Source organism: Schistocerca gregaria, chromosome 2 (assembly GCF_023897955.1).
Source record: "Schistocerca gregaria isolate iqSchGreg1 chromosome 2, iqSchGreg1.2, whole genome shotgun sequence".
NCBI classification, from domain to species: Eukaryota; Metazoa; Arthropoda; class Insecta; order Orthoptera; family Acrididae; genus Schistocerca; species Schistocerca gregaria.
In genome coordinates this window covers 459,463,480-459,485,125 of record NC_064921.1, presented here as the reverse complement: position 1 = coordinate 459,485,125, position 21,646 = coordinate 459,463,480, and the positions used below count along the sequence as shown (strand labels likewise).

Genomic DNA, 21,646 nt, shown 5'->3' with positions numbered 1-21,646 from the left:
TTCCACCTTTCTGCCTTCCCTTCTTTGCTTGGAACTGGTTTTCCATCTGAGCTCTTGATATTCATACAAGTGGTTCTCTTTCCTCCAAAGGTCTCTTTAATTTTCCTGTAGGCAGTATCTATCTTACCCCGAGTGATATACACCTCTACATCCTTACATTTGCCCTCTAGCCATCCCTGCTTTCCCATTTTGCACTTCCTATGAATCTCATTTTTGAGATATAACATCTGCGTGAGATATGCACTATTATAAGCTGAAATTTATTGTAGAACTTGACTAGCCTTTCTTCTCTATCATTTGTACTACCAATCCTATATTCTCTTGTAACCACGTCTTCTATTCCTCCCTCTGCAAACACATTCTAACACCCATCATTGTGAGATTATCACCTCTCTTTACATACTGCCTTACCCATTCAGTGTCCTGATATAAGCTGCCTGACAGGAAAAGTGGAGCACCAAGAAGATATGGTTGGATGACAATGTAATTTTGAACACCTACATGTTGTTGGCGGGTATGTAAATGACTAGAGTGGTCACCAGAGTGTGTTAGTGCTGTTTGTGCTTTGTATTGTTATCAGGCCTGGTAGGGTACATACGGGACAGTAACAGTATGAAACATTGAATGATTTCTGTGAAGTACAATATTATGAAAAGGAAAGTTACTACTCACCATATAGCGGAGATGCTGAGTCGCAGATAGGCACAACAAAAAGACTGTTGTTGTGCCTATCTGTGTCTCATCATCTCTGATATATGGTGAGTAGCAACTTCACTTTTCATAATGTTGCCACATTCCATCCTGGATTTTCTACTATAAAGTACACGGAGAGGTGTATACCCATGTTAGATGGCATTATTAGCACTTGAGAGAGTTTGAAAGGAACTTCATTGTGGGTCACCATTTGGCTACCTAGTCGAATCGTGTAATACCCAGATTTGTGGGACATTCGATTTGACAACAGCTTAATGTTGACTGCTTGGTACACGGGATCAGGTATACTCATTGTCAAGGTTCCAGTTGATGTCGTCTGAATACCACAAGGGAAGATCACAATATTATGCCCTAAGCTTATCATAAACCATCCACATTTGCACTTTTGTTCTGAAAACAAGTAGTGGACTCCCTGAAATATTCTGTGTAATCCCCTATAATTAGTTGGAAACCAGCAGCAGCTGGACTAGGGAATCAGCATTCCATGCATAGGCTGCTTTTAACACAACACAGACAATTCATTTGCAGTGATACCATGATTGGGAAGCATGGGCTGCTGATGAATAGCATTGCATTGTGTTTAACGGTGAATTGCAGTTCTGCAGTACCTCAGAAGACTGTCGTTGGCAACTATGATGGTGACCTGGTGAGATGTTCCATTCTTCCAATATTTGGAGAGGCACAGCAATGTGGCTACTGATATTATGTTGTGGTGAGCCATAAAGTATGACTTCAGGTTATGACTTGTAGTGACTGGGGAACTCTTGTAACGATTCATGTTGAATGTTACTTAACTTAAGTTTCTTTTGCCTGATCCATTGATGAATGAATGCGAAATTTTATTGCTTCACAAAATTTATTTACATTAATTGACATCCAAATTGCACTCTCATGTAAACGGACAGACTTCACTGGTCTCTTTGACTTCCAAAAGTAACTTCAAAAACTGACTTATCAGCTTATATAGAATTATAACAATAGCTTCCAAAATAAAGCATTATTAATTTTGTACTATTTTGATGTTACAATTAAAATTTACAAAACATAAAGAAACTGATGTTACAGCCGAATAAGGTATAAAATACAATATTCAGTGACAGTCTTGTTCAGTAATATCTTTAGTTTTCCGTAGGAATATCATTCTGAACTACAATTACAATACAGAGCTTGTGCTTTATCTGATTACATACATAAAATGCATAAATAAGGCTCACATTCTGGAAATTGGAAAACTGTGAGATGTAAACAATTGGAGACTTAATTAGAAATGTAATTACAAAGAATATTAATTACAGAGGAAGACAAACAAATAAATAGCAAATGAAAATATATCACTTGGTAAAGCGATAAAGGCCAAGTAATACCTCGTAAAAAAAACCTTGGTTCACTTGGCCCGGGTGATAGTACCTCGTGAGGGCCCCTTGCCGGGGATACAGTGAAGACCTCAACGGCAGTGAAGACACAGATGAAGATCATCGGTACGGCGGAAGAGGCAATCTTGCTTTTTGGGATACTATAAAAGCTATCGTCCAAGGTTATTTGGACAAAGGGCACGATGGCTCCACAGGTTAGTGGCGGTAACCCTACAGCGTCTGTTCCACATGTTAGTGGTGGCTGATCTATAAAACTCAGAAGTTTAACTCTGAGCTTAACCAGACTGAAATCTCAATTTCAGTCACAAACCCAGTCCAAGTAAATAAACATGGATACAACACCTTAAAAGACAAATTACCCCAGTGGGTCAAATCCCACGGTTGAAAAACCGCAAGTGGTCTATTCGGATTCTGGGGAGACCACAGAAGTGTGCATGGAGGTAAATTGGAGTACCTCAAAACCCGATAATAACAAAATCAAACCAAAATCAAGAATTTGGCTAATGACATTAAAAGTAAATTCTCTCTTAAAAAGGGGAAAACTATAAAACATCCTGGACAAATCCAGAGAACGTAAAATCAAAATTACTGCATTTCAGGAATCACGATATACAGATGAAAATTATTTTGATTCAGAAGGATACATTATATACAAAGCAAAACCTGTAAAATGAGCCATGGCAAATTGTCCACAATTTGGAACTGGGTTTGTAGTACACCAATACATGATTCAGTCACGACTTTCAAATCTTATTCAGTTCGGCTCCCCACAATGACAATAAAATCAGCTAATAAGATATACACCCTAATCAACGAACATGCACTAACTAACATCACTAACAAAAACAAAGTAGAAGAATTCTGGAACCAGTTTCATAATATTCTCCAAAAAATCCCATATAACCATGTCAAAATCCTTATAGTATTTTTCAATGCACAAATTGGTAAAGAAAAGAAATATCGATATTGGGTAGGTAAATGGTCAGGGCATACACTGGAATGGCATGCGACTCATTGAAATTTGCAAAAATCACGACCTATTTTTCAAATCAGCATTTTTCAAGAAAAGAGGCTCGAAAACCAAAACTTGGATCTCACCTAATCCATTACTAGGTGAATATTGGTTGGATCATGTAATGATCTCCCGCGTAAATACAGTAGAAATCATGAAACTTAAAATCCTTAATTGACTAGACGTAGATTCCGACCGTTACCCAACAAAATTCTCCCTAGATGTCATTCTAGTAAAAAGAAAATTCACTAAGAAATCTCCACACCGTAAGAGTGATGTTGAAAAGATAAATGGTAATGAACAATTTACAAAAGAAACACAAAATTTAAAACCACAAAATTAGGAACAACTGCAAGCAGGACTTCTAAAAGCAGCTGAAACTGTAGCACCGCGAACAAGAACACGTAAACACCCGTGGTGGACAGATGAGTATGGCCAACTGATAAATCTCAGATAACAGGCATGGCAAAATTGCTTGTGCAACAAAAATCAGAAGACCCTGGAAGATCTCAAAGATATCAGGAAAACAGTCACAAAAGCAAAACGAGCAGTGCATAAACAACATGAAGACAAAAAATTACAAGACATAGAAAATGATTTCAGGAAAAACAATTCCCAAAATTTCTACAGGGTATTCAAACAAAAATTAACAAAGTACTCTCCTCCATGACTCCAATTCAAAAATGAACATGGGGAAATTGCCCATACCAACACTGAAAACTGTGAAATTCTTGCAAAATACTTTTCTAAATCACTGAGTTGTGGAACGCCTGCAGAAAAATTTGAGTTCCGTCATACACAACAAAACCCAGACCCAAAGCCACCAAGTTTACAGGAGATTAAAGAGATAATTCAGTCACTTAAAAATAACAAAGCATCAGGAGATGACCAAATCATCACAGAATTATGGAAAAATGCGCAAAACTCAAAGAAATTATACATGTAATCTGGAAAACTGAAAAAATCCCCAATGATTGGAAGACACCAATCATACATCCTCTGTACAAAAAGGAACTAAAACTGACCCCAACAACTATAATGGAATCTCTTTATTGTCAGTAACATACAAAAGTCTGTCTAAAGCTGTAATAAACCGAGCAGAACCTCAGCTGGATTCAAAACTAGGCGAATACCAAGGTGGATTCAGAAAAGGTCAAGCATGCGTAGAACCAATCCTTAACTTGAAAAACTCGATGAAATATTTGTATAGTACTTCAAACAAAAGTTATGTCATCACGTTTGTCGACTTTGAAAAAGCATGTGACAGTATATACAGAGAATCCCTTTTTGAAGTGTTAGCAGAATTTGGACTAGATCAAAAGACAACAAACATCATAAAAGAAACACTCACAGAGACCAAATCCAAAGTAAAATTTATCGGAGAATTGAACACAGAATTTGAAATAGACACAGGAGTACCACAAGGGAATGGACTGTCCCCAGTGCTCTTCAATTGTGCTCTTGAAAAAGTTGTTCAAGAATGGAGAAAAGCAGGTGCACCAGCACACAGACTGGTACCAAAACGTAAGGGCATAGAATTAGACTGTTTAGCATTTGCTGATGACATGGGACTGATCGCCCAAGAGATTACCGATGCACAGAAACAACTAGAATTATTACAAGAGCAGGCAGCAAACAATAGGATTACAAATTTCATTTGAAAAAACAAAATTTATGACTGACATCAAAGATGCACCTTCTGATCTCAAAATTGGTAATAACTACATCTTTCGAGTAAAAGAATTTAAATATTTAGATAAATGGATTGCAGAAAATTGTAATGAAAAGAAATCTGTCAGATCAAGAGTCTAGAAAATGGAGACGGAATTTCAGTTAGCAAAAAATGTTTACAACAAAAAGAGTCTGTCGTGGAACTGCAAAATATGACACTACACAACAGTAATTAAACCCGAAACTCTCTACGCATCTGAGACCCTAACCTTCAACACAGAACACGAAAAGGGGAATTAGAAGTGAAAGAACATATAAGAATGAGGAAAATCCTATGACCAAGAACTAAAAATGGTGTGCATTCTCCAAAACCCAATGCCGAAATATATAAAAATATCTCCAAAATAACAAACACAATGTGCATGAGAAGAATCTAATTCATGGGGCATTTAGAAAGAATGGACTCAAAACAGATTAACGCACAAAATCCATCCGTTTTTAAAGAACAAAACTACAAGACTGAACTGGTACAAACAGATGGAAAAAGATCTGAAAGAATTATGGTCTCCAAATCTACATGACAGAAATGAAATCAGAAAAATCACAAACACATGGCGTTTTGAGGAAGAAGAGACAAAAACTAACCGACATACATGGTCTACGCAAAAAAAACCTAGAGCCCATTCCTTGCTTATGGAGAAATACTGGGTGAAAAGGAAGGCCTACAAACGTTGATTACATGTGGTCCTAAGTGATTCATTCGCGAAGAAGAAGAAGAAGAAATTGCTTGGTAATAGCTTTTAAGCTGTTAAGATAGTGAGGTGGTCTTCTGTTACTGGAGTTTTAGATTACCATTTTGTTAATTAAAAGCATTGATTTTTCATGATAACATCTCTACAGTCTCTAGTTATTTATTTCTAAGGACTTATTACTTCAATGTCTTGATCAGTTACTTAATTTAGCCTATGTACATAATTTTATCAATGACAACAATCCACCGATAATTACAACAACACACATCCTTCTAGAACATTCCACATGCCTTCGCAGTGAATATCAAGTTTTTTTATCAAATATGAAAGAATGATACATATAAAGTCACACATACAAGGCCTTAGGACACGCTGAATTGTTCGTTAACTATCCGGATGCATATAAAAATAAAGATGGTATTGCACATTTCATATGAGTCCTGGAGGAGGCTGCACCGCCCCCCCCCCCCCCCCCAAGCCTTTCTTACAAGTATTAATTGTATGAATGCCTGCTAAATACATATAATCAATCCAAAAAATCAAAAACGTTTTCTTTTCTTAGCCATCATTCCAGTCACTGGTTCACATTGCACATCTTAAGGAATTGGCAGCTCACAATCATGTCCTTTTGCACTGTCCATCTTGTGTCTGCAACCCCTCTTTTTATGGCAGTCTCTTTGCCGCAGTAGCACAGTCAACTATTAGTTTCACAATTTTTTAATTTTCACTTCCAGGTCAGGTAAGAATCTCGGATACAGTTCTCTAGGTAGGAACAGGGATATTACTCAATGTCTTCATGTAGGTTACAATTAAGGTCACATCAGGTATGAATATATCAAAAGCATTCACATATTACCCTATACTATTGGCATATTTACAAAGTCACACAAAATTAAGCATCTATAAACTGTAAAGATTTAGCTACATACATATTAAAATCAGTGAACCAAAAATGAATTATATATGTATCCTTCCTTTTGTATTAATATTTCAGTATATTCCACTATACTGTATATTTAACACCCCAGATCTCATTTAACTTGTTATCATATAAACAAACTCACAGACTGCTCATCATCACACCATCTTGTAATAATAAACTTTTCACAAAATGTCTTTTGTCACAGTGCAACTTGTCCATTTAGTAACACATGTACATCTTTACCATTGTCCATTTGTTCATCTCATTCGCAAATTCATAAAATCATGACCATGCCTGTAATTCTCAAAGAAGCACCCACAAATCAGATACATGCTCTACAAAGTATAACTACAATAACTGGTCAGTGACTATTGTAGGAAAGTCAAATTTAGTTCACAGTTTACATTTTCAAATTATTCTTCAAATAACGTCACTCAATAGTCACATTACATACAGAAAACTTATACTACAGAAAATGGATAGTATTTTCAGTAAGAGATAACTTCATTACAGGTTTATAGATGAGTAAAAGATGTAGCATCCGAAAACGAAAAGAAGGAAAATAGAATGCTACATAGCTCGAAGACCTGGTGCTTGCCATGCGCTGACACAAAGATGTGTCCTCCTGAGGGCTTTTACATCATCTTATTTTTTCTTGGTGTTTGACGCTTACTCCATATGGTTTGATAAAAAATGGTTCATGAGGTTTTAGATTAAGTCTACATTCATAGTTTTTCACTTTTTCAGGTTTCTCACTAAACACATCTCTGTATTCCCACAACAAACTACATAATTTATCTGTCTGTTCTTCATCTAGACTTCCAGCTTCTTTTACTTTGGTGGCCACTAATTCAGCATACTTCTCTTCACTACATTCTTCTTCATTGTCTTCCTTGTTAATGTCAATTTTTTTTCATTTACACCATTCTTGCCTGCACAATTTCTCTTACATGTGTGAATTTTATTGAGAGCTACATCAGATGATTTCCTTGATGTCATGTCCCTCTTTTACACACTGTCTACTTTTCCTGGAACTTATCTCATTGTAAGCCTGCTGATTGGTTCTACTTTCCCAGTTGGAATACAATTCTTCACAAAAAATTTTGATGACCCTTTTTACTCTGTTGCTGTCACTATAACCCTTGTAAGTATCCCATAAAGTTATTAAAATCACATCTAAATCATAATGTATGTCCACATGTTCCTTATCTGATGATACCTTCCCAGTTTCCATTGGTACAATCTGGTTCTCATATTCTTCACAAATACTACTAACATCATCTTCTTCACCATTAATTAAATCTTTAAACTCCATATACACCATGCCATCTAATTCTTTCTCCCATTCATCATTACTGATGTCACTTTAACTATCGCCATCGTCACACATGATATCATCTCCAATACTGGGCATCTATACAACGATCATCAGAATTGTTGGCGAGTACACCAGTATAAGTATCACTTAAGTGCTTAACAGTGATAGATTCTTCGTCCATTAATTTACTTAATCCAAACTCATCAAGATTACCATCAGAACCAACATTTTCTTCACAAACTTCTTCACCACACTGATTATATAGACTTGAAATAGTTTCCTCTTCTAACGGAACTTCTTCAACATTCTTACAGATGCTAATACTTCTATCTTCCACACTTTCATTCATACTTTTCCAGAATTTACTACCTAACTGTAATTTGCTAATCTGATGTGCTCTTCTTACATTAGTTCTGTCATTTCCACTCCAGTGTCTTCGATTACTCTGTTTTCTGTAATTATTTTCTATGTGTCTAGGCTGATGGTGTTTAGCCTGATTTCAGTACTTATTTCTTGCCTCCAAACTGACAGGCTCCCAGTGAGGCATCCATCAGTTTAAATTGCCTGGTCTTGATTGGTGATTATCCAACAGTCTGTTATTATTCTCCCAAGGTCTCTCCCTGTTGTCATATCCTCTATTTCCATTCCCGTTTCTATGGTTGATCCATCTATTATCACTTCTATTGTAACCACTATTATTATTCTGATTTTCATTGTCACTCCTACCTTGATTCCTGCTCTGATTCCACCCCCTAGATAGTTGATAGCAAAATCTACCGTTACTTAACTTCTCATTTCTCTCAAAGGCTCTATCCAAATTATCTACATACCTCGAGAACTGATCTACGGAGTCATCTGGTTCATAAATCAACTCCCACTGTACTCTTTTCGGTAATCTCCTTTTTAAGGCATCTATTAGTTCATCAAAAGGTTTGTCTAAGTGTATTAATTTCCTCAGTTGGTTTTCACAAAAACACTTCAAGCTACAATCACTTTCCCTATACATTCAACTATTCAAAAACTCACTCTTAATCCTAGCTTGCTCAGATTCTGGCCCAAACTTATTTAAGGACTTTCTTTCAGATTCATCATATGACATGGTACAATTAACATTCTAATTGGCCCTCGAGATTGCTTCTCCATTTAAAAATCTCAGAACAAATTAAATTTTAACATTGTCTGTCATGTCATTACTAAAATTATCTTGACAGTACTGTAAAAAATCAACAGGATGCAATTTACCATCTCCTGGAAAGCATTTTAAGGGTATGCCACCCCATACACAATTAATATTGCTAACAAAATTTCTTTGAGCTACACCCTCTTGTAGTTCTACAACTTTCCTACTTAAATCTATGACATTACTTTTACACAAATCTATTTTCTCATTACACTTCAGTTCTACATTACTTATTTGATTGGAAATGACTAAGTTTCTACTTCTTCTTTTAAGATTCTCCTAGTCTGAACAATCTCTACTTTAAGTTTAGAATTTTTTACTTCTACATGCATTTTTAGCACTTCCAAACCATCCTGGATTTCCCTAGTTTTGCTAGTATCCTGCCTAATCTGTCCCATCTGTTCCTTCACTTCTTTCATGTGCTGCATTAATAACATTAACAAATCATCCCCGCCTACTCTTCCCTGTGTGGTTGGAGTACTCGTGGTGACATTTTCACTGGAACCCTCTCCACCAAAGCTTTGATCTATACTTTGATTACTATTGGACGATAGTTCACTGATACTTGCTCTTAGGTCCAAAGTGTTTTCTACAGATTCACTACTAACTCCTTTTTCCTCACTCATTTTTACGTAGTCTTTATCGGCCATAGTAAATTATAAAATTTAAAACTTCCCACACAAATGTTGTCACTTTCACAAAAATACTAATTAAGAAAATAGACTGTTACTCATCTGATGGTTGACAGTGCTGTCCGAGAATTTGGTCCTTTTTATCCACATCAACTCTTTCCATGCGGCAACATCCATTCATTCTGTGCATCCATAACACAAAATTTTTCAAGGCAATTTATGCTTGGTATTCATCTTACATTCATCTGAAACAATCCCTTGTCAAACATATTTCCAAATTTCAAACATCGATCCCAGCACAACTCCACCAAATGTAACAATTCATGTTGAATGTTACTCAACTTAAGTTTCTTCTGCCTGGTCCATTGATGAATGAATGTGAAATTTTCATGCTTCACAAAATTTATTCACATTGATTGACATCCGAACTGCACACTCATCGTGTAAACAAAACATGGACAGACTTCACAGATCCTTTTGACTTCCAAAAGTAACATCAAACACTGACTTGTCGCAGCATTACTGCAGTGCTTTATATAGAATTTTATCAATAGCTTCCAAAAAAAGCATTATTAATTTTGTACAATTTTGATGTTACAATTAAAATTTACAAAACTTAAAGAAACTGATGTTACAGCGAAATAAGGTATAAAATACAATATTCAATGACAATCTTTTATAGTAATATTTATAGTTTTCCATAGGAAAATCATACTGAACTTTAATTACAATAATGTCTCTCATATTATTTTACTTACATAATTAATTACAGTTTGGATTTGGTTGCTAATATATAATGGTAGTACAGAGCACGTGCTTCATCCGATTAAATACATAAAGTGCATAAATACGGCCTCAAATTCTGGAAATTGCAAAACTGTGAGATGTAAACAATTGGGCAGTTAATTAGAAATGTAATTACAAATAATATTAATTACAGAGGAAAACATAAAATTAAATATTGTTTGTTGTTGTGGTCTTCAGTCTAGAAACTGGTTTGATGCAGCTCTCCATGCTACTTTATCCTGTGCGAGCCCCTTCATCTCCCGGTACCTACTGCAGCCTATATCCCTCTGAATCTCTTTACCATATTCATCTCTTGGTCTCCCTCTACGATTCTTACCCTTCGCGCTGCCCTCCAATACTGAATCGGTGATCCCTTGATGATTCAGAACATGTCCTACCAACCGATCCCTACTTCTAGTCTAGTTGTGCCACAAATTTATCTTCTCCCCAATTCTATTCAGTACCTCCTAATTAGTTATGTGATCTACCCATTTAATATTCAGCATACTTCTGTAGCACCACATTTCAAAAGCTTCTATTCTCTTTTTGTCTAAACTATTTATCGTCTACATTTCACCTCCATACATGGCTACACTCCATACAAATACTTTCAGAAATGACTTTCTGACACTTGAATCTATACTCAATGTTAACAAATTTCTCTTCTTCAGAAATGCTTTCCTTGCCACTGCCAGTCTGCATTTTATATCCTCTCTACTTCGACCATCATTAGTTATTTTGCTCCCCAAGTAGCAAAACTCATTTACTACTTTAAGTGTCTCATTTCCTAATCTAATACCCTCAGCATCACCCAATTTAATTCGACTACATTCCATGATCCTCATTTTGCTTTTGTTGATGTTCATCTTATATCCTCCTTTCAAGACACTGTCCATTCCATTCAGCTGCTCTTCCAAGTCCTTTTCTGCCTCTGAAAGAATTACAATGTCATCGGCAAACTTCAATTAAAATCCATGGAGAAGTTTTTAATTCGTCTCCATGTAATTTAATTCCTACTCCGAATTTTTCTTTTGTTTCCTTTACTGCTTGCTCAGTATACAGATTGAATAACATCGGGGAGAGGCTACAACCCTGTCTCATTCCTTTGCCAACCACTGCTTCCCTTTCATGCCCCCCGACTCTTATAACTGCCATCTGGTTTATGGCCAGATTGTAAATGGCCTTTGCTCCCTGTATCTTACCCCTGCCACCTTCAGAATTTGAGAGAGAGTATTCCAGTCAACATTGTCAAAAGATTTCTCTAAATGTACAAATGCTCGAAATGTAGGTTTGCCTTTCCTTAATCTATTTTCTAAGATAAGTCGTAGGGTCAGTATTGCCTCACTTGTTCCAACATTTCTATGGAATCCAAGCTGATCTTCCCCGAGGTCAGCTTCTACCAGTTTTTTCATTTGTCTGTTAAGAATTTGTGTTAGTATTTTGCAGTCGTGTCTTAGTAAACTGATAGTTTGGTAATTTTCACATCTGTCTGCTTTCTTTGGGATTGGAATTATTATATATTTTTTGAAGTCTGAGGGTATTTTGCCTGTCTCATACATCTTGCTCACCAGATGGTAGAGTTTTGTCAGAGCTGGCTCTCCCAAGGCTATCAGTAGTTGTAATGGAACGTTGTCTACTCCCTGGTCCTTGTTTCGACTAAGGTCTTTCAGTGCTCTGTCAAACTCTTCAAGCAGTATCTTATCTCCCATTTCATTTTTATGTACATCCTCTTCCATTCCCATAACATCTTCCTTAAGCACATCACCCTTGTATAGGCCCTCTGTGTACTCCTTCCACCTTTCTGCTTTCCCTTCCTTGCTTAGAACTGGTTTTACATCTGAGCTCTTGATATTCATACAAGTGGCTCTCTTTTCTCCATAGGTCTCTTTAATTTTCCTGTAGGCAGTATCTATCTTACCCCTAGTGAGATAAGCCTCTACATCCTTACTTTTGTCCTCTAGCCATCCCTGCTTAGCCATTTTGCACTTCCTGTCGATCTCATTTTTGAGACGTTTGTATTCCTTTTTGCCTGCTTCATTTACTGCATTTTTGTATTTTCTCCTTTCATAAATTAAATTCAGTATCTCTTCTGTTACCCAAGGATTTCTACTAGCCCTCGCCTTTTTACCTACTTGATCCTCTGCTGCCTTCACTATTTCATCCCTCAAAGCTACCCATTCTTCTTCTACTGTATTTCTTTCCCCCATTCCCGTGAATTGTTCTCTTATGGTCTCCCTGAAACTATCTATAACCTCTGGTTCTTTCAGTTTATCCAGGTCCCATCTCCTTAAATTCCCACCTTTTTGCAGTTTCTTCAGTTTTAATCTACAGTTCATAACCAATAGATTGTGGTCAGAGTCCACATCTGCATCTGGAAATGTCTTACAATTTAAAACCTGGTTCCTAAATCTTGGTCTTACCATTATATAATCTATCTGAAACCTGTCAGTGTTTCCAGTCTTCTTCCATTTATACAACCATCTTTTATGATTCTTGAACCAAGTGTTAGATATGATTAAGTTATGCTCCGTGCAAAATTCTACCAGGCAGCTTCCTCTTTCATTCCTTACCCCCCATTCCATATTCACCTACTATGTTTCCTTCTCTTCCTTTTCCTACTATCGAATTCCAGTCACCTACTATTAAATTTTCGTCTCCCTTCACTATCTGAATAATTTCTTTTATCTCATCATACATTTCATCAATTTCTTCATCATCTGCAGAGCTAGTTGGCATATAAACTTGTACTACTGTGGTAGGTGTGGGCTTCGTATCTATCTTGGCCACAATAATGGGTTCACTATGCTGCTTGTGGTAGCTTAACCGCATTCCTATTTTTTTTATTCATTATTAAACCTACTCCTGCATTACCCCTATTTGATTTTGTATTTATAACCCTATATTCACCTGACCAGAAGTCTTGTTCCTCCTGCCACCGAACTTCACTAATTCCCACTATATCTAACTTTAACCTATCCATTTCCCTTTTTAAATTTTCTAGCCTACTTGCCCGATTAAGGGATCTGACATTACACGCTCTGATCTATAGAATGCCAGTTGTCTTTCTCCTGATAACAACATCCTCCGGAGTAGTCCCCATTTGAAGATCCAAATGGGGGACTATTTTGCCTCCGGAATATTTTACCCAAGAGGACACCATCATCATTTAACCATACGGTAAAGCCGCATGCCCTCGGGAAAAATCACGGCTGTAGTTTCCCCTTGCCTTCAGCTGTTTGCAGTACCAGCACAACAAGGCTGTTTTGGTTAGTGTTACAAAGTCAGATCAGTCAATCATCCAGACTGTTGCCCCTGCAAGTACTGAAAAGGTTGCTGCCCCTCTTCAGGAACCACACGTTTGCCTGGCCTCTCAACAGATACTCCTCTGTTGTGGTTGCACCTACTGTACGGCTATCGGTATCGTTGAGGCACACAAGCCTCCCCACCAACGGCAAGGTCCATGGTTCATGGGTCGCTGGAGGGGGGGGGGGGGGGGGGGAGATAAATAACAAATGAAAATATATTGCTTTTAAGCTGTTTCTCAAGATAGTGAGGTCTTCTGTTACTAACATCTCTGCAGTGTCTAATTATTTATTGCTAAGGACTTCAATTTCTTGATTAGTTACTTAATTTAGAATATGTACATAGTTGTATCAATGACAACAATCCACCAGTCATTATGACAATGCACATCCTTCTACAACATTCCAAATGCCTTCACAATGAATATCAATTTTTTTATCAAATAAGACAGAATGTTTCATATAAAGGCACACATACAGTGCATTAGGAAGCACTGAATTGTCCGATAACTATCCAGATGCATATAAAAAAAAGGTGGTATTGGACATTTCATATGACTCCTGGGTGAGGCTGTACTGTTATAATGTGTTGCCTCTCAACTGGGGTCCAGTTACGATAGTTGTGAGACAGCATGCATGAGGAGAGGATATAATGGCTGTATGGCATCCTTCCCAGTCCAATCAGTTAATGAATCCAGGCAAGTAGGGCTGCAACATCATATGGATAAGTGGCCTTATACTGCCAAGTTCTTCGTAAGTTATACTTGTTTTCGTAAATCAGTGAACTAGCATCACGTGCCCTCTCAATCTGTGAAGTTTTGTTTCATTTTAATTAATTAATTTGTTGTTCCAGGCAGTGCTCTCTCTCTCTCTCTCTCTCTCTCTCTCTCTCTCTCTCTCTCTCTCTCTCTCTCTCTTTTCTCTCTTTGCCTGTCTCGCTGTCTCCGTATTCTGCTTGTGACATTATTTGTTACTCATTATTTAATACTATTTTGACCATTTAATGATATTATGTGTATTGATGCTAAACACACAATATCATTTACAAAATTATTAATCTCCATAACAAATAAAGTATCTATGAGTTTAACAATATTAGGAAAAGGATAGATTGCTACTCATCATAAAAATGATATATTGAGTTGTAGTCTTTTGGTTGTGCCTGCAATTCAATGGGTCATCTTTACAGCAAGTAGCGTTTTCCTAATATTGTTAATATTCCAAGCTGGAGTTTCCATTGTTTGGTTTTACCTTTTTGTGGTTTTAGATGTGGTTACAGCAAAACTGTCAAACTTAAAAGACTACCAACTCAGTTGTGTAAGACAGGTATTGTCCATATGAAATTATTGTTCAGAAAGTTAATGTGAAAAAAATTTGTTTGGCAATGTATAATATAAAGTACAAAAAAACATAAAACTTTCAACTAGGAACATATGTCAATGTTAGTTTTGAAAATAATGAAGTAATTTAAAACAAATTTACATAGCGCAGAAGTGACTTTTTACAGTTCATATCTTACAAAGTTTTGTGTACTTATTTAACAAAACAAACTGTGTCAAACATTTTCCTCGTTATTGTAAAACATAGTGTTACTCTTAAGTTTTGTGAATATGTAATTTTCCTTTATAATTTTACAAAAGTACTAATACCTGTAATGTACTCATAATGAATTGCTATTTTTCTATATAAGGGGTGGTATCATCCCAAAGCAGTAAGTTGTTAATGGCAGTATGATGGTGAGTTTGTTGGAGCAAATATTATCATATTAGTATTGAGTCTCTTTATTTTCAGAAGTTAACTTATGGGAGTTGTTAAAGAATTCAGCATATCCTAAAAAGCAATGAAACAAGGACATCTGCAGCAAGCAAACATGAACAACAATGAACACCACCCTCAAATTCTTCACGATAAAGTTTCCAGTTCTAGAATATCTGTGGTTAGCAAACATCCTCAATTACCATTACTCTATGAAGAAATACTTCCATGGCAGAGGAAGGCGACAATTCACATTTGGCAGAACTTTGTAATAAAGGAAGGTCATGATCGCACACTTCTTTCTTAAGAATTATGCTTTTCAAAATGTCATCTTCAGACTGAAGCTGTGGAATGAAGTATACAGGAAAATTAATGATAGAAAATATATATAAGTATGCTTCTAAGTATACCAATATATAGAAATTTCAATTAGAAAATCAAACTTTAGTACAAAGCTCATGAAACTGAACACACAGACTGAATGTGAATACAATACAAATCTCATCTCGTGTAGGCATATTTGACAGTGCCGTTGTCTATTCAAATAGACCGAATACCAAACTGAGTGTGGCAATTAAACTATCAAAGAGGAAAATAAAAGGCTATTAGGTGGTGCTAGCATTAACCATAGAATGCAAATCAGAGAGTAACTCTACAAACTTCTGTGCTCTGTGATTAAGTACATGTCAGCACCTCATGAACACACTATCAGAAGAGTGTTTTCAGTAGTTAAAGTTTTATGGACATATTGAAAAAAGCAGACCCAGGTTAGAAACACTAAAAGCTCTGACAAAATTTATTAGCCTCTCTTCTATTAGCTTCTACAGTTTGACATTTAATGAAAGTGAACTTCTAGAGGAGAAACACACCACTAAAAAGTATACCAAGTACCAATGAGTCTGTATCATCATCTTCAATGCAAAATGTGTGAAATTTGTGTTTATATCTACATCTAAATTGTACATGCAATGCTTCTGTCAACTTCTCATCAGTAGTATGGCAGATTAAGTAAAAATAAACTCTTATTAAGCATAGGTTTGTGGTAATTTTATCATATCCTCATTTTTACTCATTTGTCCTGTTTTTTGTGCCTTATTTTGATGAGTTCCTAAATTTGGTTAAAAATAATATCAGAATCCTAAACACAAGCTACATCAGATGAACAACAAATGTAAACCACTCACTTTCATTCATGAAAGTAACTAGAGGAAAGGCATGAAGCTCTATTCATGGCCTCCTGTAGACACTGAATGCAGCTATCGTTATGATTAAAACATTTTCCATAGTCAGATCAAATGATGCACATTCCTTCATTCCTTGATATGTACAGGGTAATATTTTAGGACAGTTCACCTCAGACAGAAAGAGTATTTTTCCTGAAAGTAAGACATCTGGATTGCATGAGGTGTTGTTTCACAAAGCTTATGTAGGTCCTCACTCAACAAGCTGGGAGTTCAGGCACTCGTATTAAAATACACATACTCACTTACAAAATTGTGGTCAACAATGTCAACTTTGTTGAAAGGAACATCAGCATTCATTCAGTTAACATATGACTGTTCCTGAGCACACTGTTGTCTGGCAATGTACATTTTCTTTAGGCCTCTATGGGGGCTAAAGGTGAATACTAAAACAACTGCAGGTTTCAAGCCCAAGTTACAGACTTCTTCACTGGCAAATTATTTCTGTTTAGTGCAAGAATACCATAGATCTACTTGTACTATGGTGAGATTGGGCTGAGCAAAGATGGGGAGTTTGTATGAGCGCTGGTAACTGCGCAATTGAGTGCCCCACAAACCAAACATCATCGTCATCTACTTGTGTTATGGTCGTGTAGTTCATTAAAATGGAAGAAATAGTATAAAATACTATTCAGATAATGGTGCTCCAGGCACACTTGATTGTTGGTGTTCTACTGGCAAAGTGGAAAAACTCTTCATGCTAAGAGGATTTAGTCTTTTTCTTCTGTTCCAACTGTCATTTATTTTGTCATAAGTAAAAATAATAAGAACTGTTGCTGTTGTTATCAGTGTTGTTTTCCATGTTTCATTGTTATTTCAGTATTACAAAATATTCAGGGTTATTATGCCAGTGACACAATAAAATAAAAAAAATAAATAAATAGAAGGCTTAAAAAAGACATTAGTAATGTGTGACTGCATACAACTAGTACCTATTATGAAAATTAACATTGTTCTAGAATGTTATTTTTAATGAAATGTACATGATTGGAGAGGAAAGAGCTGCGATGGTACAAAATTTATTGTACCCTTATGTGTAAGCACACTGGACAAAAATGTCACCTCCTTAATAGATCATAGTGATGCCCATGACCACACCATGAGTTAAATCACCTGGTTCATCAATATATCAACACAGACTGCTTCACAAGGAATGGGTTGCTGCTCTCAAAGCCATATAACATGTCATTAGAACAGAGTTTGTAAAAAGATTCTAACCCAAATGGGCCAGAGAAAAGATTGAAAAATTGTCAGTGACAACTGGTTTCAAACCCAAGAGGAATTTGTGGGCTCTGTGGCTGCAGGTGCATCTCAGCCAGTTTTTTAGTGAAAATTGTGAAGGAAACTGCATATATCAGACATTTGGAGTTGAGTGCCTCACAGACGTGCACAAAGCTGTGTGTCTTCAGCGGGTTGAACACCACAGAATCTGGATAGTAACTGATTGGGGGGCATTAGTTTTGTCTGACAATTAGGCCTTTTGCTTATTGACCCAATGAAGCATACAATCTGCAGTGTGTGGAGGATGTAGTTAAAGGTTTTAGGTGATTCTGCAATATTTTGGGGGTCTTTTATGTACCTGACTTGGACCCACTGACCCAGGTTGCCATGAACATGAACCAGAATATTTATTTCAGTATTCTCAGTGACCAAATGAGTGTGCTGTGAATGTTCCTGTCTACCAAAATGACGATAGGTGGATTCACCGGGCAGCAAGCATACATTACTAGTTTGACAAATACTCAGGCACTCTATTTCACCTTTACTGGCCTACTAAATCACTCTATCTTAATTCCAGATGTGGGACTATTTGGCACTGTGGGTAAAGTGTAGCAATCAACATCAGCATAATTTGGCAGCTGTGCAGCATCTTCACATCAATGGTTAGCCTAAAATACATATGGCATGTCAGAAGGATGACAATGAATGGAGCTCACTTATTTCCAATGTGATGAATGTAGAGGAATTATGGGTAAAGCTTAAGCCGATAGTAAATTGCTCTCTGAAGATGTCTGTACGAAGTAAGTAGATTAAGGACGGAAAGGCCACCCAGTGAGTTTTAATTACAAAAGTCAGAGAATGCTGAGGAATCGGAGACCTTCGTGGACCTTTTTAAAAAAAAGAAAAGAAAAGAAAGACCTCAGTAATGTCAACAGGCAAAAGTTAAAAGAAACTTTTGCATCTATAATAAGATTGATGCTCGAAACATACAACTACTTCCACTGTCTAGAGCATATATGTGGTGTGATGAATGACACCTGCTCTAAATGTAGCAAAATGTAAGTTAATGCAGATGAGTTGCAGAAACAATGGTGTAATGTTTGAAAACAGTATTAGCGGTGTGCTGCTTGATATGCATACTTCAATTAAATATCTAGGCCTATTAAGGCAATAAGGACAGTGATAGGGAATGTGAATGGTCAACTTAGGTTTATTGAGAGAATTTTAGGAAAGTGGAGCTCATCTATGAGCGGCCAGATTTGGTTTATTGGGAGAATTCTAGGAAAGTGTAGCTCACCTGAGAAGGAAATTACATGTAGAACACTTAAATATTGGTTGAATGTTTGAGATCCCCACCGGGTTGAATTAAAGGAAGACATCGAAGCAATTCAGAGGCATGCTGCTAAGTTTGTTACTGGTATGTTCAGTCAACATACAAGTATGACAGAAACGTTCCATGAACTCAAATGGGAATTCTTGCAGGAAAGACAACATTCTTTTTGTGAAACACTGTTGATAAAGTTTAGAGAACCGACATTTGCAAATGACCCGTAAGGACCATATAGCCAAAATAAGAGAAATCGGGGATTGTACAGAGGCATATAGACAGACGTCTTCCTTCAGTCTATTTACCAGTGGAACAGAAAGGGGAATGCCCAATGGTGCAATGTATGGTGCCATATGAAATATATTTGTAAATGAAACTTTTGTACTTTCTTCCACACCAAATTGAGGCCATTATCATAGGTGGATGTGGCTTTATGTGGCAGTTGCATAATTGTCTCCATTGGGTGACTTAATTTTTGCTCAGGTGTGGTTATGCAGTACGGCCTTCACTTTCAGCAGTTATCATTGTTCATAAAATACACTATTAAGATCATATATTAAAAATAGCTACATGCTGTTACCAAACTGATTTATATGTTTTATTAATTACTGCCTTATGGATCATGCGACACATGATGATAAATAATTCTTGTCATCAGAAAATTTTAATATTCAGCACTAGTTGTAATAGCTCTTTCCAATTGCCTTAAAATACACTGAAAAGTTGTTCACTTTATTTTTCAAGGCGAGCCAGCTCCAGTTCGAGCATAGATGGTGTATGTGCAGTTATAAATAATGCATGTGGACTGCTGGAAATGGACTACTGTTCTGTACTAAGACAGCAGCTACGTCAAGGCTACCCTTCAGGTTACCTAGATCTTACACAGGCCTATAATGTTTTGCACACAAGCATACAGCATGGCCGACTTCAAGCTTCTGACTCAGAACAAGCAAGAGTTCTGTTCCTGGTAAAGTTTTCCCTGCTATATATTTTATAAAAAATCTGTAGTCCTCTTCATTTTGAAGTCAAAGCCCCTTGTTATTCACTCAGACATGACAGCTGAGTCGTCATGATAGTTAAGATGCATAATCCCTGAGTATAATTACATATATGTATGTGTTCAACTGTCCCACCAACACCTAATTTGAAGATATTTTCAATTCATTTGTCTTCTTGTTAGTCTTTATCAGACCAACTTCTCACCAATGTCATCTAAATGGAAAGCAATATGAAAAAAATACAAATTACTTTTTTTTTTACCTCATTTGCTAATTCCATGATATGTCTTGCTTACATTTTAAAATTGCTTGAAATTTGTGCCTTTAGTGGTATTCGAGTTTTAACACATTGAAGAGACTGTGTAGTTCATATCTAAAACGGATGTGAGAAAAAAATTAATCCCTACATAATCTCACACATAAAGTGAAACACTTCATATAGTAGCAATGAACAACTGCAAGGTGCAGATGTTTGGAAAATTTCACAAAAGCAGTACAAGTATTATGCTTACTAGCAGTGACTATCCTTTGCAATTTTTTTTCTCCCTTTGAAGTCTACTTGGCTTATTAAACAAGATTAGTTTGTTTAAGTAAAATTTGTGCTTAATTTGCAAAATTGTATTCATCCTCTAAATATCAAGAAAAATAATAACTTCAGTTTCATTCATCTGTGATGTCATGAGTTTACTAAGTCTCAGCACTTCCAACAAGTGAAGTGACACAATGGTAAGACACTGGCCTTGTATTGGGGAGGATGGCAGCTCAAATTCCCACCTGGCCATCCAGATATTAGCTTCTTCATGATTTCCTGTAGCCACTCAAGCTGAATGCTGGAAAGAATCCTGTGAAATGGCACAATAGTTTTCCTTCCTCAATTTGAGGTTGTGCTCCATCTCTAATGCCCTCGTTGTTGGTGGATCCTTGAATCCTCATCTTCCTTCCTTTCTTCCTTCTTTCCACACATACCTGCGGCCAAGATACAGGCAGTCCTAGCAGAGTATAGCACATGAGACAAAGTATGGTATGTATTACACCACTGATTAGCAAATAAACTCTTATCAGTGGGTTCAGATCAGTTCTCTGCACTGCTACTGTATTAATAACTGTGACCTTCCTAGCTTTGGGCTGATGGGACAGAGTTAAAATAGTCCAATACCAACGATAAAGGCTCTCCAGTAATCTTAAGTGAGTGCACCCAAAAAGATTCCACTTTCAGACCATTGGACTGAGAAATGTTCACCTTTACCAATTAATGTACTGGTACCACTTAAAACAGAAATATTCAAAAAGACTAAATGAGAATATCGGTTTACAGCAGAGTAATCCGAGAATCATGCCAGATCAAAACATTTCTAGTTTCCACAGAAAGAAATACAATTTATTAACACTACTTAAACCTTGCCCAGACTATCTCTCCAATAAATATAACCTCTAGGTAGCTA

General features: G+C 36.5%; 1 protein-coding gene across 1 annotated transcript in view; it reads left to right on the top strand.

Annotated features, from left to right (window-relative positions):
• LOC126325794 (conserved oligomeric Golgi complex subunit 4) overlaps positions 1–21,646 on the top strand; it is a 144,674-nt gene that overhangs the window by 57,601 nt on the left and 65,427 nt on the right. The window contains exon 8 of the mRNA XM_049995280.1: positions 19,951–20,173. Within this exon, the coding sequence (XP_049851237.1) occupies positions 19,951–20,173 (223 nt within the window). The remainder of the gene's footprint in view (positions 1–19,950; positions 20,174–21,646) is intronic.